Source organism: Pholis gunnellus (assembly GCF_910591455.1).
Source record: "Pholis gunnellus genome assembly, chromosome: 16".
Lineage (NCBI taxonomy): Eukaryota > Metazoa > Chordata > Actinopteri > Perciformes > Pholidae > Pholis > Pholis gunnellus.
The window spans coordinates 11,770,351-11,797,828 of record NC_136543.1 but is presented as its reverse complement, the minus strand read 5'-3'; the positions used below and the strand labels follow the sequence as shown (position 1 = coordinate 11,797,828).

The 27,478-nt window shown below is 46.3% G+C and overlaps 4 protein-coding genes across 4 annotated transcripts; 1 reads left to right on the top strand and 3 right to left on the bottom strand.

Annotated features, from left to right (window-relative positions):
- Positions 1–347: 347 nt before the first annotated feature.
- On the top strand, positions 348–1,340 carry gpr3 (G protein-coupled receptor 3; the record flags this gene model as incomplete). The annotated part of the gene is made up of 1 exon (XM_079176425.1): positions 348–1,340. One exon carries the CDS (start codon positions 348–350, stop codon positions 1,338–1,340), a length of 993 nt encoding a protein of 330 aa, XP_079032551.1.
- Positions 1,341–2,411: 1,071 nt separating this feature from the next.
- wasf2 (WASP family member 2) lies at positions 2,412–9,750 on the bottom strand. The gene is made up of 9 exons (XM_079176611.1): positions 9,641–9,750; positions 8,130–8,293; positions 7,829–7,963; positions 7,578–7,731; positions 6,524–6,641; positions 6,087–6,208; positions 5,285–5,443; positions 4,535–5,019; positions 2,412–3,833 (listed from the first exon to the last, which is right to left on the bottom strand). Exons 2-9 carry the CDS (start codon positions 8,260–8,262, stop codon positions 3,676–3,678), a joined length of 1,464 nt encoding a protein of 487 aa, XP_079032737.1. The 5' UTR covers positions 8,263–8,293; positions 9,641–9,750; the 3' UTR covers positions 2,412–3,675.
- A 939-nt stretch (positions 9,751–10,689) lies between these two features.
- Positions 10,690–15,333, bottom strand: LOC306708304 (putative methyltransferase-like protein 24). The gene is made up of 5 exons (XM_079176111.1): positions 14,980–15,333; positions 14,019–14,117; positions 13,024–13,160; positions 12,557–12,827; positions 10,690–11,899 (listed from the first exon to the last, which is right to left on the bottom strand). Exons 1-5 carry the CDS (start codon positions 15,319–15,321, stop codon positions 11,597–11,599), a joined length of 1,152 nt encoding a protein of 383 aa, XP_079032237.1. The 5' UTR covers positions 15,322–15,333; the 3' UTR covers positions 10,690–11,596.
- A 2,830-nt stretch (positions 15,334–18,163) lies between these two features.
- ahdc1 (AT hook, DNA binding motif, containing 1) lies at positions 18,164–24,036 on the bottom strand (the record flags this gene model as incomplete). The annotated part of the gene is made up of 4 exons (XM_079175683.1): positions 18,164–18,198; positions 18,841–20,575; positions 21,033–22,738; positions 22,867–24,036. 3 exons carry the CDS (start codon positions 24,034–24,036, stop codon positions 18,847–18,849), a joined length of 4,605 nt encoding a protein of 1,534 aa, XP_079031809.1. The 3' UTR covers positions 18,164–18,198; positions 18,841–18,846.
- Between the last annotated feature and the right edge of the window lie 3,442 nt (positions 24,037–27,478).

Here is a 27,478-nt window from a genome sequence, read left to right as displayed (position 1 = left end):
TAATAATAATAAAAAACAATACAAGACAAAATAACTAGGAGCAAGAGAGTGACAATCTTAACTGGGCTACCAATTAATGCACTCATAGTGATAATCTATTGTTATAGCTCAACTGCTTTAGATTACAAGAGCATGACATCTTAAATTCTCCATTATTAAGTCCTCTTCTGCTCTGCCGGATACCACATCTGGCCTCCAGCAGCTCCACAAAATGAAACCACAGCTTCTGGTCAAAGAAAGGCTGTTTAATTGCCCGATGGAGAAGCCAATGACCCATTAGAGCTAATGCCAACATCTCTCTCCTTTTTTCTCTCTCTTAGGTTGTTTGTGTGACTGCTGTAAAAGCCATGACCCTGAACACCTCTGACCTAGGCTGGGATGAGTACTCAGGGGCAGAACCCTTCTCTCCTTTGGACCAACTGGACACCTCATCTACGTATGAAGTCCCGCCCCTCACAGTGTGGGGCGTGGCCCTGTGTGTATCAGGAACTCTCATTGCCACTGAAAATGCAGTAGTTGTCACCACCATCTTGGCCACCCCGTCTCTTCGTGCACCTGTTTTCCTGTTGCTTGCTAGCCTCGGATTGGCCGATCTCCTGGCAGGCGTTGCTTTGATCTTGCACTTCCTCTTCCTGTTCTGCGTTGAGCCCAGTGATTGGTCAGAATTGCTGACCTCAGGACTGCTGGTGACATCACTGACTGCCTCGCTCTGTAGCCTGATGGGTGTTGCTTTGGACCGATACCTGTCGTTAAGCCACGCCCTCACCTATGGCTCAAGCCAATCCCGTCACAGAGCCGCCGTCCTCCTGCTGCTGGTCTGGTTGGGCGCATGTGTCATTGGGGCGGGACCTGCAATGGGATGGCACTGTCTGGGAGAGCCAGACTCCTGTTCTGTAGCGCGACCTCTGACCCGGACATACCTATCGTTGCTGTGTGGTGGCTTCCTTGTGGTTGTAATGATAACCCTGCAATTGTACGCTGGGATCTGTCGAGTGGCAAGGAGGCATGCCCACGCCATCGCTACCCAGAGGCACTTCCTTCCTGCCAACCACACATATGCAAGCAAACACAGCAGCGGAAGGGGCTTCTCGCGGTTGATCGTGATCCTCGGTGTGTTTGTGGGCTGCTGGATGCCTTTCTCCCTCTGGGGGCTGCTAGGAGATGCATCCAGCCCTCCTCTGTACACCTATGCCACCTTGGTGCCGGCGGCGGGCAGCTCGCTGCTGAACCCGATACTCTACAGTCTAAGAAACAAAGACATTCGTAAGGTGCTGCTCCAGGCCTGCTGCCCGCACAGATGCACACAGAACACACACATACACTACCCTGTCGATGTGTAGACTGCCAAACCTCGCCAGACTCAAACCACCACACAATCTATGCCAGACATATCACTGTTTGTGTGCCAAGATACACACATAGCTGCATTGACTATCATCCAGAACCAGAACATGAAGCCACACACACACTCCCGCACACGCAAGAAGCACTTCTCCGGGAGATGAAGTCCCTCTGCAAATCAGAATGTTCTGCACTGTCCTGGCTGGTAGCCATTTTGGGACTAAACGTACTGTCTCGTGTGTACTTTGTGCCTCATCCTCAGTCAATTGTAGCTCCACTGGATCCCCAGACTGAAACAATCACAGGGACGCTGTATAGAACCCCACTCATAGAAAGTGGATTCAATCACCATTGGCACTTTAAAAAGGGGGAGGAAGGGTTGGGTTTTAAATGTAAGCCTATCGCAATGTAATGAAATGTGAGCCAAAGCCCAATTGTATTTACTTGAATGTCGAAAACACAATGTTCTAGATCTTTGAGATTCTATTTTGCACATGCTGTCAAAGGCAGTTTGAAGGTACTGACCATATGTTCGGGTTGCACAGGCTTTTTGAAATGAATGAATATTTTATATCGATGAATAATAAATATGCTTTTTTTCTCTACCGGGCGATGTCAGCACTCGTTCTCTTTACTGCTGCCGAGGCTTTTAGTACGTTTGTCTCGGTCTCTCACTCTTTAACTCGATTAGGCACAGACTGCTGCCCTCTATTCCTGTATCCTAAATTATTTGGTGGCTAAAGCAACATTCAACATTATTACCATCACTCTGCAGCCCACTGCGTCCTCTTAAAACCTACAAAGCAGGCTTGGTGTGAGGATAACGTGATTATGTAAGAGGTTTTCTCTCTCCTCCCACTCAATTTCTGAACTTTAATCCAATCGATTCATTTTCTCACTCCCTACACAGTCGGCACAGTGAGAAGGTGTCCACCACTGATAGGAAGAAGATGAGTCATGGATAAAGCACGAGGAGTCTAATGCCAAGGCTTGACATTCTTGGGAACTTTGTTATTCAACACATCACAGCATACACACTATTCATTCTCACTGGAAAGAAATCTAAACAATCAGTGTAATTCACTCCATCTTTATTGAAATAACAATAATCATATGCAAATTTAAGGCAGGAGAAGCTTTGGCAAAGCATGCTGTGCGATTGTGCGTTAACACAGGCGGATGTAAAATAAAAAGGCACTTGAGAAATATGTGGTCCACACTAAACATCAGTCGGTTCCACATGTCACCCATCGTCGGCAGCGGAGATTATTTTTGGAAGAAGCGGATCAGTGGCCAGTGTGGATAACCAAAATAAACCTGCACTGACACTGAAATGCAGTATAAAAAAGGCACTTATCAGGCAGCAGGCCAAATGCTGCCCGAGTCTACACAGAGCAGTGATTAAAGCATAAGAGCCGAGTTAATCCCCAGAAAAAGTTCGAAAGAAAAAAATCTGCAAGAAGGAAACGCGTCACAGACACAAAGAGAATCATATTTCTGTTGAATGTCTGCATATGTTCAGCATCTCATCAAACACCCCAGGTGTCTGCCATGAGCCAATGCTTCCTGTCACGCTGAATAATTAATTCATGAATTTGTTTATAAACCACAACCACGTTTCATCCTCAAGCGATGAGTGTTCCCATGACAACCACAGAGAGAAAGGAGACAGAATTCAAAAGCGAAGAAAGAACAAGCGATTAAAGAAAAATGGTGCTTTGAAAGGGATATGAAAGGATTGCATAATTATCTTTAGATGTGATTCAATATGTTACATAAACTTTACATGTACTTTATCATATAATCTATGAGCGAGAATGTTTTGACAATAGTTTGTGTCTTTCTACTGAGCAGATGCAGATACTCTGCTCCCTCTCGATTATCCGTTGCCATAATATGCTAAAGCAGATCAAATCAGACATTTAGCCTACAGCAGAAGGCGCCTGATTCTAATAGACACCAAGATAAAGACAGAGTTGATCCGTTTACGCACAGACTCAGCAGAGAGACGTGCGTCATATAACATTCACATCAATAACAGCGCTGTGTCGCTCAATAAAAGCAAATGGGGACACAACCAGGCACACTCACACTCCATCTCTGGAGCTTTGCACTGATCGGAATAATATTGGATAAATAAGAAAACAAATGGTTCAAGGAATGTGAACTTGCACATACAATGTGTGCATAACGCACTCAAACACTGACACACACAGAACAGAGACCTCTGCTGCACTGCTACTTAAGAATGTGATTTGAATGGAAATACAAGGATGTTGTTTAAGGCGGAGGAAAGATACAGAGGTGGTGGTGAAGGTGAAAAGGGAATGGCTATTACTCGGACCACTCTTCGTCGTCAAACTCCGAGGAGTCATCCTCGCTGTCGCTGCACTCTACAGCGATACGACGGGACAGGATGGCAGCCACATCGTTGCCGAAGTGATCCTTCTTCTCCTGCTCCCGCTGGGCCTCCGTCTTACGCAGGTTGAAACCTAAAAGGGTGTTAGTGAGGACAGATACAGTGAGTGAGTGTGCGCCTCACAACAGCAATTATATTCCTAATGCATGTATGAGGACAAATTAGCTTGCAATAAAAGCCGCAATTTATGACAAAAGGAATATTTTATACCAAAGCAGTGGTGGAAGACGTAATCAGTTCCCTTATATTTAGGTAAAAGTAGTACCGCCAGGTAAAAATATTTTCTTACAAGCAAAGGTTCTATTTTTTACTAAGCCAAAAAGAGATAATTATTATGAGCAAAGTGTACTCAAAGTGCCCTGTAGAGTTTTTAGCCACTAGTAACACCATGGAGTAAAGTTTTTACAAGTGGGTCCCCGTTTTGTTTGTACGTCCGAACACGCAGCAAAGTATTAATTTAATTAATTAATCAAATTTAGAGCCCTATATCACTATTTTCCATATGACTCACTATGTCATATTTTGTGGTCTGGCGAGATGTGGTTTTACGTCAATATATGAATATCTATTGGTGGCTAAAATTTGGCTAATGATAGTGGAACTTAGCTCATGTTAACTGCATTTGTTGAGCAAATAAAGCCATGCAAAGCTTTTTGTGATTATGAACACGATGACCAACAGGCAGCAGGATGTTGAGAGGCTAGACCACTGAAGTGAGTAAACCGAGATCAAGATCTTCCCTTCTATGTTGATCCGCTTCCTGTAGTGTCTCACCTTGTCGGATGGCCTGCAGCAGGTCAGTACGAGTATCATCAACCGGCACTGGCTGAGGTTTAGGAGCAGAGCTATGTTGCACCACACCACCGGAGGGAGGAGGGGGAGCAGAGTTGCCAAAAGATGAGGGAGGTGCGCCAGGGGGAGGCGGAGGAGGAGGAGGAGGAGGGGGTGGACCACCGCCACCCACAGGCATAGGTGGTGGTGGAGGAGGAGGAACACTGGACATAGCAGGTGGAGGAGGGGGAGCAGGTGGGGAGGGATAGCCAGATGGAGAGGAGGAGAACGGAGGAGGGGAAGGTGTGGCGTCGAAGCCGGGGGGAGGTGGGGGAACCCCAAAGCCAGAGGGTGGAGGAGGGGGAGGAGGTGCAGGGGGAGGGGCGAGGTTGGGGCGAGAGTTGGAAGTGGGAGAGGTCATGGGGGGAGCAGGAGGTGGGTGGTTTGGACTCTTCGGGGTTGGAACTCCGTATCCTCCTTCACTATACCTGCAAGTGAGTTAAAGATTGAAGTTAAATGACGAAATGGACCCTTCATTTGCCTCCAATCAACCTTCAATTTCTTTGCAGCTGCAATCTCTGCCGCTCATTAAAGAGGCTGAAAGCGAACAGTAGGTTTATAATCTATTTTGAACCCTATCATTTTAAGAGGATGTGTTCAGGACTGCAGTACAATTGCACAGTACACGTGTAGCTGTACATTCAGCACATGTTGGCAGGGATCGGCAGCATGTGTGGGCAAGATGCTACTTACGCCATGTCTGGAGGTGGAGGAGGCAGGAAGTCATCAGTGCCAGGCGGAGAGAGAGGGGAGCCGGGTTCATTAGCGTAGGAGCCGGTACTCATCTCAAAGCCTTCGGAATTGAAGCCGTCTCCAGATCCAATACTGCCATTTAGGCCCTCAGAAGAGTTCCTTAAAACAAATTTAAGACGTTACTTTTTAGCATGTCATCTTGATTTTTCTGAAACCGTGACATGCAAAGGACCTTGGTGATTATAGCATCTACAGACCTTAACAGCAGTTGTGGGTCACGTACTCTTTGCTCATTTGTTCAGTACACAGCACACAAACAGTGACGCTGCAGCACAGCTATTTAAATAGCACAAACTATAGTCTTTGAGGTTGTTTTCCTCGTGAGGCCTGACTTGTAATTGAGTTATAAAACAAATTAAATGGTAAATCACTTTTAAAAACAGACTGCTGTTTATGTGCTCTTTATTGCGTTTTTTTATTTCTATATTCTCTAATTTTCCATTAATTTGATAAAAATGTACCGACGAATAAATAACCCACAGCAGAAAAACACTCTGGTCGGCTGTGACTCATGCATTTGTTTACTGCCATTTGCCATTGACAGTGAACTTCACACCCAACCCCCTGAGAACATTTTCAGACAGGACATACCAACCACAACACTGTGTACAGATTGGTTGATTAGACAGGAGACAGTGGAATTTACCATGCGAGTGGCCCTTCTGTACTTTAACTGTGTCAACTACAGAGAATGACTGTATTCATAGACTTCCCCCTCACGCCACAGACTCTCTCCACTTACATCAAATCGTCCTTTGGCACCATAAACTCCTCCCCCATCTTTCGGCGTTCCCATTCATCCTTCCTGGTCTTGATCTTTCGCGGATTGAGTGTCCGTTGGTTAAGATGGTCTTTCTTCTCCTTCTACTCAGAAGAAAAAGAGTCAGAGGGTTGGATACGAATATCTTTAAATTGATGTGACCTATGATGTCCACTTGTTTCAACCAAATCGCCGTCATGTTACTTGTTTTGTGTGTATGAACACACGATAAGACACTTTTATTGTCATTGAAGGCATAAAAACAAAATCACGGTTTAGCAACTTTCAATGAGCAGCCGCAGGAGAACAAGATAAAAAACAAGACGATAAGATAGAAACAAGCGGCACGAAAACGAGATAATAAATACTAAAGAGGCGTTGAACGACAAGTTAGATATGAGAATGTTTGTGCGTCTCACTCTGTGCTTGCGTCTCTCCTTCATGATGTCCTTGGTGTCCTGCAGCATCTTCTCCTTCCACAGTTCAAAGAAGTAGGAGGGATCAGTGTAAAACTTCAGGGCCTCCTTCCCATCGTCCCTGTGAACCGTTTTAACAACATTATAGTGACATTTGGGTCTCAGCTACACTTTATGTTATCTTGTGTAAACACACATACGTACCATACAGTGTCTGCTGGCAGATCTTTATGTGTCAGTGTATTAACAAGCCACAATCACACTTCCCCTTTCTTTTAAAAGGCCAACACAAGAAACTTCACATTCAACCCAGTCACACAGAGAGTCTTTGTAACATAATGGTACAAGCGTACACACTGACTCTGCTCATCATTGAGGACACTGCTGCGGTTACTGATTATATAGATTTCACCCGCAGCCCCCTTCTGTTCTGGTTCCTAATTAACTTTACTTCCGACTGACATGTTATGCCGAGTGCATAGTTAATATTCAAGATCTCAAGGATATGTGTCAGCTGGATTGTGGGACATGTGGTTGTTTTCCCCACATAATGTCTTCAGTGCTGCTTGATTTAATTCACTTCGTAGTACACTTAGAAGCAGAGACTAATCAAAAACTGCCTGAACACCAAAGTTGGTCATAAGAAATGTCTCTTTCACACGTTGACACACTAATACACAATAATAAAGAGTCTTGCATCCGCATGATGAAGCTCAAGGATCCTGCAAAAGAGGACTACATGCCTCCCGAGAGACAGGATATACATACCGGCAAATTTGACATTTTTATGATATCTAGTATTATAAAAAATGTAATTCAAATTTTTCCAGCTTTGACTGCAGACTGAACCCCATTAAAAAAAAACACACAAAATGTTAGTCACCTTCTTTTTGAGACCCACCCAGTGATGCGTATGCCTCAGAGAGGTGGATTTAAATAATGTATAGTCATGACAGAAATATAGCATGCATGTACGTGTTCTTAATCCCCAATCCTCAATGCATGTTGTGTTCCAGTGAATGAACATGAGTCATGGAGGTGCATCTGTGAGCCTCACCGGTATTGGCTGAGGTTGTTGAGTGGTGGGGGCGGATTACAGGTTTTGTAGGTGTCCTGGACAGGCATTGGCAGAGACGGCCTGGTGAACAGCTGCTGGTCCTGGGTCAGACTGCTGCGGAAGGCCTTACGGGTAGTGATGGCCTGCAGAGAGACTGAGAGAGCAACAGACAGATGAAAAGAGAGATAATGTTATTGAATATGAATTGTGCACAAGGGAAGGAGGTAACAGTAACATGTGGGAGCACTCACCCTCCTCTTCTTTGGGGTCCAGCTGGGTGACTTTAACCTGCAGACGATCCACTCTATCGCCCAGCGTGTTAACTCTCAGCGCAAATGCTCCAGCCTGAACAAACAGCTCCCCGAACACGTCCTCTGCATATTTGCCTACGCAAACACACACACATTATTCCTCGATTACAGTATTTGTCTCACGCATGTGCAATAACCTTTCATAAGTACACACAGCTCATGCACGTTTGCCACGTGTTATTAAACATTCACATCATATTTAATGACTAATGACACCTAAACACAAACAGCAGACACTCACTGAGGCTGCCCAGCTGGCGGATGATGTTGGCCAGGCTGATATTGGTGACACATTCCAGTTCACTGCGGATGTTGGAGGGGATGGTCTGGCGACACACATACCGCGGCTCTATGTTCCTCGTAACCAGAGGCATGGTGGGTCGTTGTGGGTAGAGGGGCCCAACCCTGATGAGGAAGAGGAGGGGAGTCATTTGAGGCAAAGACATACAAAACAAAAGACAGCCCTGAAATGTATTCATATAAATGACATACAGCTGTGGTACTTATAAGTCTAGATTTGAAATAATTGAGATTTCAATTAGTTTACTTAATGAACGACAATTTTGATAATGGATTGATCATTTTAAATAATAAGTGCCTGTCGGTAGGAGAAAAAAATGTAAATTTAAAAAGGCATCACCCTGGGTTTATTAAAATAAGATCCAATTGACGAAGCAATTAATCACAACACGATCAAGATTACCCGATGCTAAAATAATTGTTACTTTCATCGCTGAATGAGTCACATGCTCATGTGATCAAGACACGCATGTATAAATAAACCCAGACAGAGCTAAAGCAGAAGCAAAACTAAAGCCTTGAATCCACCCAGTTTATGTGAGACCACAATATGTATTTATTTACGGGGGGAAACAATGTGCAAACTACTAAATTCTGTCTGTGCGTGAAAGTTCATTTTGACAATGGAAACAGTAGCACAAAAAAATCATGAGACGCACTCATGAATGATAAAGTTCTTATATATGTGTGTGTGTGTGTGTGTGTGTGTGTGTGTGTGTGTGTGTGTGTGTGTGTGTGTGTGTGTGTGTGTGTGTGTCAAAGTAAACTCCCCACTAAATGAAGTAACTTGTGAAATATGTTCAGATGGCAACTCCCATAGGTGATCCAAGATATGCAGTGACTGCAGACCGTCCCTGGTACCGAGGCAGTGGAGGCCGGCAGCCTTGAGCTCACTGTAAGTGTACCCTGCAGTGCTCCCTATTCCTCAATGTCGGTTAACTGCCTAATTACAAGTGTTTCGCGTTAACGTTGGCGCTTCAGAGAATGGTGACGTCATGGCACACATGTCTATAGGAGGTGGATTCATGTCTGCACTCTTCTTCGAGTTGACACGCACACTGGTGTGGAGTATTTTCAAACATAATGTCACACGTTTACACTTGAAAAAGGGGAAGTTGTTAACAGCTGTATCCAGTTGACACAACGTGTGGGTTGGTGCTATGCTCGGCAGTAACGTACAGTCAACCGTTCTCTGTCAAATAAACACACTGAATGATGCATGTTTTAATAATAAGTTCACTGTCTTGGATAAACTCTAAGCAAACCAGTCGGAAGCGCTACACGTTTACGCACAGATGAGCTACAATGGGCTAAAATGTGACATGGGATCTCGGCCTTGTCAGAGCAGGAAGTAACTTGTCGGCGCCTCTTGTCTCGAAGAAACAGATAAACAAAAGTGTATTTACCTCCTTTACTTCATGGAAACAACACCGACTAAACATATGTACTTACCGTCAAAAATGGGAACCGCAGAATCTATCTTACGTGTGCAGTCTGGTTGTTATCTTCTGTCAAGATTTCCACAAGAAATGTTCGGCGTACAGTACACAGACGAGCTAAACAGACCCCTGAAGTCCCGGGATTGTGAACTTCTGATTGGTCGACCGACCGAGTTCCTCACAGCTGATTGGCTACCGCGCCTGTCACCTGTTTTTTGCTGAAAACAGGATGTGGAAATTTCAACGTAAATAGCGCAACTCCACCCTGACTAGTGGCAAACATCTGTCCGTAATCTGCGTAAGGGAGGGTGGAGGCAGGCGCACATTCCTACGTGCGCTCCAGCGAGTTGGAACGCGTCCGAGGAATGACTGGCATTGGGCTGTATGCATACGAGCTCACTGTTGAGAAAAGCACTTATGGAGATAAATAACTGTCCTGTGAGCCTTGCTTGGTTAGAGTTAAGTGCATCCTTCACCTCAACTCAGCCCATGCAAACTGGAAGTACACAGGGTTTATTTATGGGGGGACAGGAAAAAACTGTCTCCAGTAAAGATTAAACAATTTATTATAAGTACTTATAAGTGTAGGAACGTGTGGTAAATGGTAGAAATTAAACAAACTTTTTTAAATGCAGTAATAAGATAACAAGTATAGCCGTTTTGCTGTGCACTGTCTACATACTAGACTTATTTGTGTTGGAATAAAGAGTACAGCCACTGTTACAGCCCACTTCTTTGATTATGATTTATCGATTAGGTGCAAATTTGTTGAAAAGAAAACACAAACTCTATTATTAAATTACTACCCTTAAAATGTATTGGATACACACATATTTAAGATCAGGTTAAGGATCACATAAATCACCATTTATATTCATATACAGCCCCTTTCATGTATTCTTCTCCTATAAGGCAGATAAACAAAATAAAAACATCAATATCAAGTCACCAGTTGTAAGTATACTTCATATACTCTATATTAAAATTTGGATTGGCTAGGTTTGCAAGTGGGTGCACAGCCAATCTAGAGAGGAAATGAGATACTCGGCTTATTAACCTTCTTTCATTCAACTTTAATCCAACAAAAGTGTAGAACATTGTTTCTGCCAGATAACATCAATTACATTGTAATATATATGTGTTATATATAACCAAAAACTGAGAAATTTAACACATCTTCTTATGAAAGTACAACCTTTTGTTACCAGGGTTGACTGTGATTCCTCAAAAAAAGACAAAATGGCAGTCGAGGGCTTCTGGCTTTATTTGGTATTTTATTGTGCTATCAATGCACAAACATGGTTTCACTGTTTTCTTGTCTGTATATTTTACACTAGGCACTAATAGTCCCACTATAATTAAAGCTTCTCTTCAATGGAAAGAATTATTGCACATAAAAGCATTTAAGGTCCATAAGGATGTGCACAAATACATTAAATAATCTGATAATTTAAAGTACAGCTGGATCAAACCAATGCAAAACCACACTGTATGATATAATATATTACATTGATAAAATCACTCAACTGAAAAAAGAAAAGAGAAACTGAAAATGTGTTGGTACCTGCCAGACAGCTGTTTGATATTTACTACAAATTAAGACACAATCCAGCAATTCCCGCAATTTACATTTATTTGCTGTTTTTTATGCTCCAAATTAGATTTTTTTTAATTTGAGGACCAAATTACTAGATTGTTGCCCTGTTGCCCAGTTAAATCAGAAAGTCAACCTTCTGCTCCATATATGGTCAAATTAGCCAGTTTATCGACAGTCACAACGGTATTTCCTCTGAGGGTGGAGTCATAGAAAGGCAGATCCTTTCATCTCCACGAGAGGGAGATGTCATCTTAAGAACCGTGTTTGCCTGAAATGACTGGGGGGAAAAAGCCACCAAATATTTTGAGTTTGACCTTCTTCTTCTTGTTTGAGGCCATCCACAATGTCTGGTCATGTGTGTTCACTCATGTGTCATCGCCTTGTGTTGGCCCAACTGAGCATGTAGGAGCTGTGACCCACTACTGTCTGTTTTAGGACACTGTGACCCTCTCCTGCAGAGCTGTGGACCAGCTTCAGTCCAGAAGCTTGGAGACCCTGCAGGACACTGAACCAATAGTGGAGCACTTCCTCATTGGTTCCGCCCACCTCAAACCCGGCCCATTGCAGGTGAACCTGGGCAACCAGATGATGAACACTCTGCAGAGTTCCCGACTCAATCCAGTTCTGGAAAACTCGCCACTCAGCACTGAGCAGGTCAGCATACAGGAAATGAACCTAAAGAGAATATAAGAGACAGGACACTCAGTATTCTCCTGTAGCACTGCACAACTATGTTCACAATAGACATAATACATTGTTTTACAAATTTCTTTTGAAATTTCCATATCAGAAAATTGTACCGTTTTGCTTTTAAAATAGAAGCAAATTGAGACGGCCATCATTAAAAAAACATGTATCAGGCATCTGTTGTTGTTGTCATTGCGAGAGAAAAGTTTGTTGGAAATGACAAGAATTGTAAAAATGTCCTGTTACTGTCTGCATTTCTAATAATAACAACTTTCAATGATTGTTTAATGTTGCGTAAAGACTTAATCAGTAAATTAAAATACTTAATAATGTCATAAATGTATATCTTCTACCGCTTCTTATTGAATCGACCCACACTTACTCAAACTGTGAGTGTGTGGGTCCCTCTTGTGGCTGCAGGATGTAACTGGGCCGGCGTGTGATTCACTTACTTAAATTGTTGCCATGGCAGCCAGGGATGGCGCAGAGCCCTGTTGCTATGGGAACATAAAAGTAAGAGAGCTTTCTGGGTATGTTGGAGTGAAAAGACTCTAAGGTATGTTTCTCCAAATGTCTCTGTGTGTGTGTGTGTGTGTGTGTGTGTGTGTGTGTGTGTGTGTGTGTGTGTGTGTGTGTGTGTCTTACTGTGTGGTGTCCCAGAGACGCCATGATGTCTGCCAGTGTTTGAGAAACACTACCCAGGCTGCCTCTGGTCTTCTTCCTCCTCTTCCTCGGCGCTCTCCACTCCAGCCACATCTTGTGCCGGCGGACCACGCCTCCTCCATCACCATGGTTGCTAGCCAAACTGTTGCCAAGGTGACCACCAGATGCACTGGAGGTGCTGGGATCAAAACTGTGGACTTCACATCCCAGCCCCGACACAGTCTTCAGAAAATCTGCATCCAACCCGTCCATGCTAGAGAGACAAGAAGAAAAACAACAAAAAAGGGATGGATAACAGAGAGGCGAGGGAGAACAACGGTGGTTTGAAGATTATTGCATGCATGATTAAATATGCATTGCACTGTTTACTCCAATTCTGCCAGCGATACGAATGCATCACATGCACATGCACAGCCACATGGACATAATGTACAGACGTATGGGCGCACCTAAAAGAGTATGCAACACACGGCCTATCTGCAGCTGGAAGGAGCCAGTCCTCAGCACACAGCAGCCAGCGGGGTGAATCAGCAGGGGGCAGTGAAGCCTGAGTCTGACCTGGAGACAAAACCCTGGAGCAGTTCAGCTGGAGATGGACAGGAGAGGAGAGGAGAGGGTCACATGAGAGGGGCTGACTAGAGGTCTGAGAACAGTCAGTCATGCAGAATTAGCATACAACCAACCCTGAGAAGAGAGGACGTTAAAGAAGAAGTTGTGCGAAAGCTCGCCTGGTAAAATTTGTGGGAACATTTCAGACAGTGAGGGGTGTCTCCAAGTGTTAACGAACAAAACAATCACTCTTAAATGTGAGTTTCAGTTGATGATAATCCTTAACTTGAGTAACTTTGAGAGCCATCGCAACTTTTTGCAGGTATTGAATAATAAACACAATATACTTGGTTTAATAGGTTTCCTCCCCAGTTCCCCAGCACCTGGTGTTACATAAGGCTTAACTCTTGTGTTGGAGTTAGTCTGGAACTGAAAGTCCTCACCGGCTTCAGATTTTGCAGAATTCTGCTGCCAAGATACTGACAGCGCCTGACTGATCATATTACTGCTATGTTAACCCCCACACTGGAAGTCTGCAGTTGAAGAAGTGAAGTAGTTGAAAAACTGAAGTTTTTATTGATTCTTTTTAAGGTTTGGCAGGATCTAACTCTTGGCTGCAGTATCGGTAGAACCCTAGTTGGCCAGCGTGTATTCTTAAGACATTCTGGGAGGGCCCGATATATTTGACAAGTGGTTCCAAACCTGTCAGAGCTCTTTTCCATTTGAACAAAATGCAATAGTTTCACACAGTTAAAATATACCATATACTGTAAATACAAATCAGAATTGTCAAAATTGTGTTAGGTAGAGTTTATGATATTAGTGGCCTTTAAAGTGCATTCACACATTTCACACATTGACGGCTGCGCTTTAGGTGATGTTCTGTGGAGCCTACCTGTGGCCTGGTAATATACGTGATGATACGATCGAGTTCTGCTGTGAAGGACGGCTCGTCTGCCGCCCACGGCTGCACCTCCAGTGTTCTGGGTCCCATCTGGGAAGATGCACACAATACATATCAATATATTATATAGCAATATATGAATAGGAATGACAGTAATGTGTGCGAGTGTGTCTGTCTGCTGCAACCCCCTGCTCCAGGTATGAACACTGAGGAGGCAGGTCACAGCCCCTGACCTCAGTCCTGCTGGTAACATATTTGCCTGAGGCACTGTAACATACAAACACACACACACACACACACACAAAGCCCCCCACCCAACTCACACTGAACCCTGTGGTCACCATGGCAACCTCAGCGGGGAGTTGAGGGGGGGTTGATGATTCACTAGAATGAGTCAGAGAGTTTAGCCTTGGGCAGAAAGAGAGACAGTGAGAGAAAAGGAGAATGAACGAGAGAGGGGGTGAGGAGTGCAGGGTAAAGAGTTTGAGGTAAAGAGAGGACAGCTGCACCCCCACACACACACACACACACAGATGAAGGTTGGAGCTCTACCCAACTGAAGGGAAAAAGAGAGAACAGCTGTCACCTCTCTCTGATCTGAGGTCTGTGCTGTGTTCACCCTCTGCCCTCACCTGTTCCATAGAGCTATGCACAAACTGACACAGCATAATGGATCAACTGGATGAGAAAACCACAGCAGCACTCTTTTTTTAAATTATTTGTTTAATCTGTATTCCTAAACTGAGCATGTCCAGTTTCCTGAATGTTATTATCTGTCTCCTACTTAAACTCAGTTCAGATTCAGTGCATTTTACCTTAAGTTTAATTTGTTTTAAGGTACGCAATATAGCATATATAATATGTAGGTGAAGACGAAAATTGGAATTTCCCCCAAAAAGTCTATTCATAGCAATACATAGACATCAATTAAAAGTTATATCTCGTGTTATACCTGGCGCGAGTGCATCTCGTTCTCATCCTCATAGGCTCGTGCCAGCTCCCTCCTCTCCCCATCTTCCACCTCTACCTGCTCCTCCTCCTCCTCCTGCTCCTCCCCATCCTCCTCCAAACCCGGACGCCGGGACGGGGATCCCCGTTGGCGTGAGTTCCTGTCCGGTTCGATGCTGATAACGGAAAAGGCCACCTCTTGCTCCACCCCCGTCCTTGTGGCTCGCGGTAACCGTGGTCCGACGACGAGGAGCTGGAGCGCTAGGAGAAACGGGGGGATTAAAAGAAGTAGTATTCCCGAGAGGGGGAGACTTCCGCGGCCGCACCGCCGCGCACAGCTCCGCATACCTCCTCCTCCGTGGGGACACCCGTGAACATCTCCAGCGCGGTGCCCTGTGATTCTACTTTTTTTTCTCCGTAGGGCAAGAGAGGAAAGTCCCTGCTGAGAACACCCCTCCTCCTTCTCCTTCTCCGCCGTCTTCTTCTCTTTCTTAGCCCCAGGGGAACGTTGTGATGACGAAGCACATTCCTTGGTCAAAGGTGGCCTTATTGACACAGTGAATGCCGCTTTATTTGGCTCACAACGACCTCATACAGTTTAACATTAACCCAAATGTTGGTTTTAAAAAAAAACCTCCTCGGTCATACACTGAGAAAACTTCTCACAAGAAATGAAAGGCGTTAGGTTTTTGCAAAGCGACATGCTAAATTAAAACTCCTCATGTAGATTCAAGTTAAGCTGGTAGTTGATTGAGAAAGTTGTAGCTAAGCGACACACAAGCATTTAGCCTTTGTTCTATCATTATCACTCATATTTGAATTAAATAAAGGAAAAATGTGCACAGCTCACGCTTTGCATACATTACTAAACCTGTATTAGTTTACAAAATAAGATACATGGTTATAGGCTATAAAGGAGCTTTCTGCTATATATAGTAACATTTTTAGGTCTACTTTGAGTAGCTACATTTTATTAAACTTTATTTTCAATGCAGGACTTTTACGTGTGATGGAGTATGCCTCTTCTTACATTGTGGTTTCTGCTTATAATTATGCCATCATACGATCTGAATACTTTTACCGCTGATTGAGGAATAACATTACAGTGTGTGGCAGCTTATAACTCGCTGAGAGTATGGATTCTAGTCGGCTGTAATTTAGTTTGAAATGCTGCTATTATGTACAGTAGCCCACGAAAGAAAAGTCTGAAAGAGAGCTGTTGCTCGGCACCTTCTTCCTCTCTGTCTGTCTTGTAGTGTTGTTGACAGTGTGTGTTCCCTTCCACCATACAGTGGAATGTCAGAGCAAACACATTTCCTCCGGCCATGTCTGAGTCTATTTAGTCAGCCTGTTGACAAACTGTACACAATATGCAGCCAGTAAACTCCCCCCATCTGCTTTCATTCTCTCTCACTCCCTCTATCTGTTTGGCACGCACATGCATACACACACGCTGCAGATGTATAATATTTGCTCTATTATAGCAAGTTTCCCCGTGAGGACATGAAATGAGCACGGGATCCCTTCCTGTCCGCTTTCTGCTACCACCAGCCTTTTTACGCTGTTACGCCATGTCCTTATTTGGAAGTATTTTGAAACAGCACATATTTGTACATTTTGTTTCAGTGGCTTTAGGACCTCTCCGACACTATTTTCTGATTTCCTCAGTCTGGTTTCTTTTATTTCCCCTCCAACACATCCTCCCCTCCCCACCATCCATTCCTCTCCTCCCCTCCCTTTCACTCCCTGTCGAATTGTGTCCTTGACTGAACTCTCTCGCTCACAGTCCCAGACAGCCTGGGCAAAGCCCAATACTCATGGAGGCTCTATAAAACACACTCACACACGCACACCCTCACACCTCCCATAATCTCTTAAAGAAGCAGTATGCTATAGACAAGATTACCAATGGCAAGAACAGAATGTGTATTTAAATATTTTGCACCTCAGATACGTACATGATATGTAACAGACAGATATACAATTTTTTTCATCACAAAAACCACCAAACAACACAAGACCACAGAAAAAAGAAGGGAGAGAGTGAAAGAAAGAATGGGACCCCGCCAAGACTTTGGTGTCTGGGGAGCTTCACTCCTTTTGACCCCACAGGCACACACACACACACAGACACGCGCTCACACAAACATAAATGCACACATACACACAAGTACATGCATTACTGCAGTCACGCAAACACACCCTCGTCTGTCTCACATTCGCACACAGAAAACGAGAGTCTCTTTGGGGCCATTGTGTGATTTCAATGTCTCATTCCCTTGTAGTTAAAACATTAAAACACAGGATGTTGGGTCTCCATGCCGCAGTCCGCTCTCCCCCCAGAGCAGAGAAACCATGGCAGAACGCTGAGGAGAGCGTGTTGATGACGGACCCTCAAAATGAAGCGGGGGCCTCTGGCTTGGAGCTGGAGTCATATGTACAGATGCTGGTATTTCAAGAGCAGAAACTGGTTCAGTCCACTTTTCTCTTATGGGACACAACACAAGGAGTGCACAGAGCGGGACATTTGCTAGGCTCATGGTATTTAAAAAGTTGATTTGGGCTCAGATGCGGTTCACGTTTGGGGCACAAGACAGAAATGCAGGGTTAGTGAAGGTCGAGTGCAGAACATAGTTGCTGGTTCAGCAGAGGACGGGAGGTTAAGAGCGAACAGATGACAGAAACAGAAACAGAAAGAGAGAGAGTTGTGTGATCGTACATATTGCAGATGTACAGAACAGGACCAGAAAGATTTGGCGAGATTCAGACTTCTGGGAAACGGAGTCCTCTATGTATCACAGCAGGACTTGAAGGGGCAAGGAAATAGGTTTGTCTCTGTCCATCAGCTTCTGGTATTCATCTGTCAGCTCCTCTTGGCCGTGCCCTCGTTCCAGCAGAGAGTGTGAGTGAGTGTTCACATGTATGACTGTATTTGTCCATGTATAGGTAGTGTATTAATCTGCACATGCGTGTCTGTGTGTGTCTGTTTCTGTGTGTGTGTGTGTGTGTGTCTGTGTGTGTGTGTGTGTGTGTGTGCATGCTTGGGTGTATAAAATGCGGTTGATATTGATTGTCAATGCTGGAGAATTAAAGCTTTACTGTCCAAAGCTGGCAGCTAAATTCTCACCCTTCATTTCACAAACTCTACACAAAGAAGTCTCCTTAACAACAAAGGAAAAAAAAAAAAGGTTTGCAAATCTGTAAAAGCTTTCATTGAGTGCACCTAAAAGAAAAACAGAGGAAGAGAGAAAGAGGTGAAGAGAGAGAGAGAGAGAGAGAGAGAGAGTAATATGAGACTATGATATTTCTGACAGTTGTAAAATGAAAAGCATACAATGAATGAATTGAACCTTGAAACTATTTTAAGTCTTAGTGGTGTGCACTGTGGTGGTGTTGCTGTTGTACTCTACTTTTATTGGTTCATATAATTGTACTACAACTTAAGAGTTTACTTTCACTTGAATATGTATTGAGACACACAACACCATAAAACACATCCACCTATAACTTCCATTAAATGAACAACAATTTTCAAACATGGACCGAGAAAGTACCTCGTGGTACCGAGGAGTCTTGCAAAAGCTATAAATAAATGTTACTCAACCGGACCTTTATATATATCAATTAGATCAGCCTGTTTTTTGAAATATTTCAATGCTTCATCATGCAATTAAATGTCTGGTAATGATAAGCTTATCTTGAATGTCCAATTAAAGAACAATCAATGAACTGCTTTCAGAACAAAAATATGGTCTTCCTCAGTAAACAGACACTCCTCTGGACATTTCTATAAGAGCTCTAGTCGTGGTTAGTTAGTTGGTTCTAGGATGGCCTCATTGTGTGTGCGAAAGTTAAATAAACGCACCTGCTGTTACAGGCTGGTGACGCTGAAGCTGTCATCATTGGCCGTGTCCAGGAGCTGGCACAGCACCCCGCCTCCCTGAGCCGCTTGGGAGGGGTAGCGGTGTCCAATGCCCTGGTAGGATTGGTGGGACAAGGAGTAGCCACCACTGTCCTCCTGATGGGGCGAGGAGTCCAGGGGAGGTTTGGGGTATGGGGAGTGAGGCAAGGGGCCCTGGCGGTGGCCTGTGCTCATAGCGTGGGGGGTCAGATCCCGCTTGTGGGGGGGCAAGGTCGAGGGAGGGCTGCACTCCTCGTAAAGCACAGGTGTTGAGTGGGAGTGGAGGCTGGTACTGGGGTTGGAGTGTGTGAGGGTGGCTAGGTGAGCGTTGGGGTTGGTGTGTGTATTGTGGTGGGGCTGATTGTTGGTGTGGGGGTTTGAGTGGGAGAGGGGGTTGCTCTGGAGCAGTGAAGTGGGATGGGTGTTGGTGTGGGGCTGTGCGTTGTGATGGTGTGTGTCATGGAGGGCCGATATCATGTGTGTGTGTGTATTCGCATTTGGGCTAGCGAGCGGATTTCCGTGTGTGTTTCCATGAGGACTTGTGTGCGGGTTGCTGTGTGTGTGCACGGCTGAATTTGAGTGTGTGCTGTGCGAGTGCGGGCTGGGGCTGCCGCTGTGCGACGTCTGTCCGTACCAATAGGGGGAGCTGCAGTAGCTGGGAGAGTCATACTGTGAGAACTGTGGGTCTTTTGGAGGGGGGCGATGCGAGGGACTCAGCGCTGTGGCGCAGAGAGGTGCTATCCGTGGTGAGGGAGAGCAGGAGGGGGAGAATGTCCTGGAGGGGACGGGGTGGTAAGACTGGGGTGGAGGAGGGGTGGGCTTGGGAGGGTATGGGGGAGATGAGACACTTGGTGAGAGGGAAGAGGAGGATTCTCCAGGGTATAAAGCTGGATATCGCTCCTCAGAGGAAGGTGTGGAGGGGTGGGCAGAATAAGGGGAGGGGTACTCACAGGGGTCCTGGAGGTAGCTGGAAGGTGGTGCAGGATTGGGTGTGGCCAGGGGAGAGAGGCTACTACTGTCTCCACTGTAATAGTCCAGCCCCTCCTGGAAGAGCCCAGACCCCTCTGGACCTCCAGCAGTCACTGCTCCAGATGAAGAGGCAGCCTTGCCCCTGCCTTTGGCCCCTGAAGGCCGCTCTCTCTGACATGGAGACAAACCCCCTCTGCCTCCTCTAGACCCTCTGCCCCGTCCTCCAACCCCTCCCCGCTTAGGTCCAGGAGTAGGCGTTGGGGAGGGACTGGATGGGGAATCAGAGTGTAAAGCAGAACCTCCTTCTTTTTCGACTTGTGGGTCAGTCCGTTTCCTTCGTCCCCGACCGGGTTTGCTGGTTCCCCCGCCCTGGAAGAGGACGTTCTGGCTCCAGTTATACGAGGGCCCAGAAGCACTCTCATGCCAATCCATCATCAGCTTCTCCAGGCTGGACAGACTTGATTGACCCCCCTCTCCACTAACAGAAGCAGCCTCATTCAGTTTGTACGTACCACATGTGGAGCTAGGTCCACTACCAGTGGCTGCAGAGCCGAGATGTGAGGAGTCAGAAGAGGATTCTGATAGACTTTCAGGAAAAGGTTGACGCTTGGCCTTCTGGGGAGTGTAGTTTGAGATATCCAAGATGTCTTTGGACTCACTGGACCCATACTCGCTGTAGCCGTGGTACTGAGGCCCGAAGCTGTCTGTTGACCAGCCACCATAACCTTGTCTGAAAAAAGAAATATAAATATAGCAACACAAATTATGAAATGCACTTGAGGAAAATGTGTGTACTTATGTCTGCAGATATATGAATTTCCACTGCTCTTTGTTGCAGTTCCACCAATCAGTAAGAGGAACCGGAGGAGGAAACTGTTAATGCATGTTCTGACTGTAGATTACTAGCTGGATAAACACAGTGCACGTTTTAGCCCTGAGTCCACTAGTGTCAGGTATCGACTGTTAATTAGGACATAGTGGACATGGTTAAAATTGAAAATGATATGCTGGAGTGAAACATTTGTATTATTTAATTCACATCTCTTTGATCCTGCTGTGGTTGGACTTTAGTTTGTAACTTAACATTTAATCCCTTATTCATTAAAAAACATACCAACTCAGAATATGCGTGAACATTTCTTGAATTCATTCTTTTTTTGTAATAACAGGACGCACAAGTGATTTACCTGTAGCTCCACTGATTGGTGTTGTACTGTTTGTAACCTTCTGAAGAGGAGCTGAAGGGGCTACTTTTGGCCACAGACATGTATCCTCCTCCTGGTGATGTGGGTCCTGTTGACTCCCCCCGCAACATGGAGGAATGACCTACTGCAGGATATCCACTATAGCCTCGCCTGGCTGCTGTCTGGTAGCTAGAATAACCCATTTGACCAACAGTGGTGGCCTTGCCACTGCTGTGTCCAGATCCATATGCAAAGCTGCAATCTGAGGATCTCTGTGGCACTGCAGAAGAGGAGGAGTAGCCAGATGAGTAGTGGCCAAAAGAGGTGGGATGGGGGGAGCTAGGAGAGTGTGAGAGAGATGGAGGAGTGGATTTGGGATAGGTAGAAGTGGTGGGGGATGTTTGGGCCAGGCTGCTATAGCTGTATGGAGGCCTGGCTGAGGAGCAATGTGTCTGGGATGAACCCTCCACCCCAGAACTTGCGCCCTTGGAGCTCCACTTGGGGAACGCAGGGGACCAGCTGTGACCCGCAGCTGGACTGGATGGCTCATAACCCGGGGTGGATGAAGCTTTTCGGTGGTCTGACTGCGAGGAGGAGATGTCCAACAGGTCGGATGAATCATCTGAGTCGAGGAGTGACCGGAAATATCCAGCAAACAGGCTTTGTGAGTCCTCCCCAGCTGGCCCAACCCCTCTGCTTCCTCGTGGACTGCTGTAAGAACCCACCCTTCCAACTTCACAGGAGGAAAAGCCTCCCCTCGGAGATCCACAGAGCTGATACCCACCCAAACCTTTCTCCTTATCTATACCCCCCTCCCCCCAGCCACCTGCCCCATTGGGCCAGTCCTGTCCCATGGACATCGCCGCTCCTTTACATGCACCATTTTTTCTCACACGTTTCTTCTTGACTACTTTCTCTCCCCCAGACTCAGTCCCTACGATTCCCCCTCCCCTACCACCTGCACCCTTTCCCCTTTTCTTAGGTAATCCATGCTCAGACAAGGGGCCTGGCTTCTGCTTCTTGCCAATGCCTTCAAAGAAGTCACTGAATGTGCTCTTATTGCGCTCGCTGCCCCCAATCCCCCCAGCTCCTGCTCCACCTCTTCCGGTGCCCCCTCCTCTGCCACCTCGGGGGCGTCTATACCCAGTGAGCCGGTGGAGCAGGGTGGATATTCCAGGATTTTCCAAGGGGGTATGAAAGCTTTCAGGCTCACTGGGTGTCCAGCAGCGTGGGGGAGAGCAGCGGCCAGTGGCAGGGGGCTGGCGGTTTAAAAAGGCCAATTTGGACAGAACATCCCCATACTCTGTTTTCACATCATTAGTATCATTAACATACGATGGATAGGGGGAAGGGAGTTTAGCCCGCCGCCGCCTCTGGGGCTTCTTGGGCTGGTCTCCATTAGCGCCAGCATTCCCGGCATTCGGAAGCTCTCCCGGTATTCCTGGCACAGCCTGTTTAGGTGGTCGCCCCCGCCTGCGTTTGAGAATAACCGGTAGTTCTCCAGGAGGGAACATCACCATGACACTCTTTCCATTGTTCTTCATTCGAAGAAGTGCGGTCGGCTCTCGAACTACCTCTGAGCCCTCCAGTCTGCAATCATTGCCTTTTTCTGACCCTGTAACTGTCTCCAAATTGGAAATCTTGTAGCTTTTCTGTCTGCGGCTGAGGTTGACAGGAATCCGAGCCACCTTGACAACAATCTTCCTCACCTGTAAAGCAGAAACCGGCATGAGACATACGCAATTGTAAATTGTATAAACATCTATGCCATACGTGGAATAAAACTGTGTGTTATGTCAAGAGAGTAACTACAATATGTAACTATAAATTAACTTACACCAACAAAACGTCCACGTCTCCGGTTTTTGGGAGGAGATACCCCCTCTGCAACAGGCTCCTGCTTCACAGTTAGAGGTGCAGCGATGGTGGATGTGTTTGCAAATGGGAGATGAGGGGTAGCACCATGAGCCATGGACCGTGCTGCCTGACGCTGTTTCACACTTTTAGGAGCTGCTTTATGGACAGATTTTGGTGCAGGCCTAGACCTGGATTTAGGTCCAGGTTTATGCCCAAGTCTGGGCCCAGGTTTAGGTATAGCTTTAGGTGCAGGTTTGGGTACAGTTAGAGCAAGAGCAATCTCTGTCGGGCAGGGAGCCATGGGGAGATTAGCCTCCACAGAGGAATGCGCTTCTTTCTCTCCAACGGCAACCTCCTCCTCTTTAACCCTCCAGATCTTCTCCTCCAATACTTCATCTTCCTCCTCTACTCCCCTCTCCCGTCCTGCTCTCTTCTCCCCATCCTCTAAGTTTCGGCGGAGGCGGGAGGATTTGCGCAGGTGACAGGGAAAGCGGGGACGTCCAGAGCTGCGGAGTGCATACTTCTTCTCTGCCTCCACAGGAAGAGGAGAAGAGCCCGTGTTTGGGTTTGGACCGACAGGGACTGGACAAAAGGTTGAAGGGTTGTCTGTCTCTGCAGTGAGGACTGGGGCAGCCCGCTGATTGGTGGAGGCAGGATGATTGCCAAGTTCCACAGGCAGGGGTTGAGGTGAGGTTGTGTGTATGGCCTCTGGTGTGATAGTCCTGGAGTGTTCAGGTCCTACAGAACCCTTAGGTGGGTTGATTTCCATGTGTCCACAATTATCCATGTGTGCTTTCGAAACAGCCTGTGCGTGCACATCCGGGTCAATGTGCGTTTGCATGTCCCTAACTGTCTCTGCAAATGTATGTGTCTCGCGCGGACAGGTGCTGTGCCCCAGCCTTCTTTGTTGATGGAGGCCGTTCGCCACGGCTGAAGGAGAGGAGGGAAAGAGGTCGGAGGTCACTGGTGCCAGTCCATTTTTAGAGGGATCCTGGGACCCCTCCTGGAGCCCGAGTTCCCTGGTCCAGAGCTCAGGCCCTGCCAGCCCCTCCAGCTCCCCCACACACGCTTTTTCCTCTGCTTGAGTCCCACCACAGCCTACTGGAGCCCCAGTTTGGCGTGAATGTAGGCGATCTGACAAGCCACTCATTCAGTGGACCGTCTTGCTGGTGCTGAGTGAGGAAAGACGGATGTTTTCTGATGTATGAAAATGTGTGTTTCTTCTTTGTAAGTCTCTTCCTCGACCAACAGGAAAGATGATTCAATGACCTGAGGACAGAATTAAAAACAGTATTATAATATATTTTAAAAAATCATCAACTGGATAGGAAGTAGAGAAATGTGTTAACAATTCCTTGTTGCATTTAAGACATTTCATCTAAACTCCTTGCTGCTAAATATATTCGTCATCAAACACTATACAAATAAAAATCAAACATTTGCAGCACAGATTAAATTGTGGCTGTGTGATAGATTTTTTGGCAATGGGCCATACAGCTAATTCGTAACGCACTCTATTCTATTAACTGTGCCACCCACACAGCAGCATTACAACATTAGATTACATTTACCATTCATACCCGGCTCAATTGGTTGCTTTTACCGAATGGTTGTGGCGCGGATTCTGATTTTGATTCTGAGTTGAGCCTCACTCTGTCTGCCTGGCTGGCTCTGTTCTGCAGGGGATCATTGGGTCATCAATACTGCAGTGGAGTGCTCAAATACTTCTCTCTCACCCCTCTGCTCCTGTCTTCTGCCCATGGTTGCTAGAGTGAGAGATACAGACAGACAGACAGACAGAGGAAGGGATAGTGAGTTGAAAAAAAGCGGGAGAAGTGGTGAGTGGGGGGGGGGGGAGTGAGGAGTGAGGAGGAGGGTGGAGCAGAAAGAAAAAGAGAATAAGAGATTAGTACATGATGTCACAGCATGCATCATCAGACCAGACTATAATCAGTATTTTGGTGAGAGCTGCACCATCTCACATCAGACGCTTTTATTTTGGAGGATGACTTGCAATACACATGTTTTAAACTCCAAGTGTGGTTAGTAATTCATTTCCTCGGTTCCAGCAGATTCAAAGTGCACATGTAAACCAGTGCCACCTCAGCTATTCTGTTGGAGTTTCAATGTGCTCCATAACAAACACTGAGGACCATCACTACATGATGAAGACCATGCTCACAGAATCATGTGTCGTGTGTGGGAGTTGTGCCGCTTTATTGTCAATCCCACCATATTTGTGTGAGTAGATGCACATGTTGTAAAAATCCACAAATTACAATGAGCAGTTGAGTAGTGGTGAAAAGCACACAGGACTCACACAGCACGCCACATTTCGCCAAAACTATGGAAATGGGAACGTTACAAAGCACACGACTTGGAGGGTGCAACAAGAACGTGTGAATAATCGCGGCCAGCAGGGGGAAGCAGAGAGGTGATGAATAGAGGCATTGAGAGGATGGAGAGTTGAAGGTGACAGAAAGACAGGATAGAGGGATTATGGAAACCCGGAGCAGAGGGGAAATGGATGTACAGACTGCCAGAACACACACAAGTCGTACTGAATCTGCTATCAGACTCACACATGACTGCATGCATGCACACATTCAAAAACAAACACAAGTATATGCGTGCCACACTTGGACGCATATACACGCACGGCTGCCTCCGACACTGTACCACACTCTGCACATACAAAACAATCTTGTCCATCCTCAGATCCCTCTGCCTCCCTCGCCAACATATGGTCCTGATTAGGAGGGAGGGAGAGGGACAGAGAGCGAGAGGGAAAGAAAGAGTGGGACAAGGAGGGGAGGGGGTAAAAGACACGAATAAGTGCAAGAATGGGTGAGAGAGTATGAAAGAGGGCGAGAGACAGAAGAAGAGCAGGGAGGGGAAAGACGCGATTGAGAAAAGGAAAGGATAGTAAGCTGCGCAGAGGCAGACAGTAGAAAAAGTTGGCGAGCGGAAGAAACAGTAGAGGAAGAGAAGAAGGGGGAGTATGAGAGTTTTGCTCTAGCAGAGTTTAGGGCAGCACACATGGAGCAGACCAACCTCAACATTCTGCTGCTCTGAGGAATGACACAACTAGGACAAACACACATGGTGATGAACACACACACACACGCACACAACACATACTTTCTTTACCCCCCCCCCCCCTCACCCACTCCCTCTCGTGCCCAGTGCCGTCTCCCTGCCTCTCTTCTCTCCCATTCTCTCTCTCACTTTCTCTCTCGTCTAATTAACAGCGTTCCTTAATTAAGGCTCCATCTGACCGGTGTACGCAGAGAGAGAGAAGAACACATGCTTTAATTAAACATTGCTGCACATGTGCTCACACATACATGCACGCCCTGTCACTCACAGACACACAAAGGCGCATGCAAATGTGCCCCCACAGCTTCATCCTCCCACACACACTCGCACATCGATTTGCACATAAAGACATACATGCCGCAGACACACACATACACACACACACACACACACACACGCAGACACGCATGTAGTCATGCACGATCACACACAAAACAAAGACACACATGCAAATATCTCTCCACTGTGCTCGGCAGGGGGGGTATTCTGACAGAGCTTAGATACTAGCCAATCAAACGCTCCCACTATGATTCATTGTTTAAGCAAACACTCCTGGCATCCATCAGCTGCCATTCCAATATATTCATCCTCATACGTAGCAAATGCGTTTTTTGGTGCATCTTACTGTGAATGGCTCAGTGGCGTAGCATTGTCTCTGTGAGAACAGCCGATGGTGTGCGCTGCTCCCACATGATGATCTGTTGAATCTGTTTCACAAAGAGCAGCTCTCCTATATGACGGTTGTTTGAAAATGTTTGATCGTGTATATTTCTTATCTGCGCGTTAAAGTTGTTTGGTGCTGTTATGCGCCAGAGAGTGTACGTGCGCACATGCCAGTGGGAAATCAGAGAGGAGAACTTGTCATTTCGCAGTTTGGGCAGTTGCCCTGTTGTGCGTCGTCTGAGAGGAACAATCGTTCTGTACATGGTAGCTGTACAGCATATCTATTCTCTCCCCATCTATCTCACTGCCACAAAGGCTTGCAGACTCACAGGCCTGCCAGTAGCAACCCTCAATGAGGAACTAGACCCTGTGTGCGTGTGTGTGTGTGTCGGTGTGTCAGTGTGTGAGAGAGAGAGAATGGATATGTGTGTGTGCTCGCACGATTATGTGTGTCTCTGTGAGTGCACGTGTATGAGTGTGTCTTCCTGGGTGTGTTTGTAAAAAGCACTCACCGAGCTCTAACGGGTGTGCAGTTGTTGCTAAGAGACAGGCAGCAGCACCGAAACAAGCATGGGGGGGGGGGGGGGGGGGGGGTGAAAGGGAGGGGTACATGGAGGGGAGAGAGAAAGAGAGAGAGGTGGTGAGGGGAGGGAGGGGGGGGGAGCTCCACAGAGAGGTTTAGACAGATAAGAAGAAGAGGGGATAAAACAGAGAGAGATGGAGAAAGTGTATGTGAGGCCACGAGGAGAAGGAAGGGGGGGGGGGGGGGGGGGGGGGGTCCACAGAGACTGAGTGACACTGTGCAGGAACTCCACTACCATCAGCCTCTC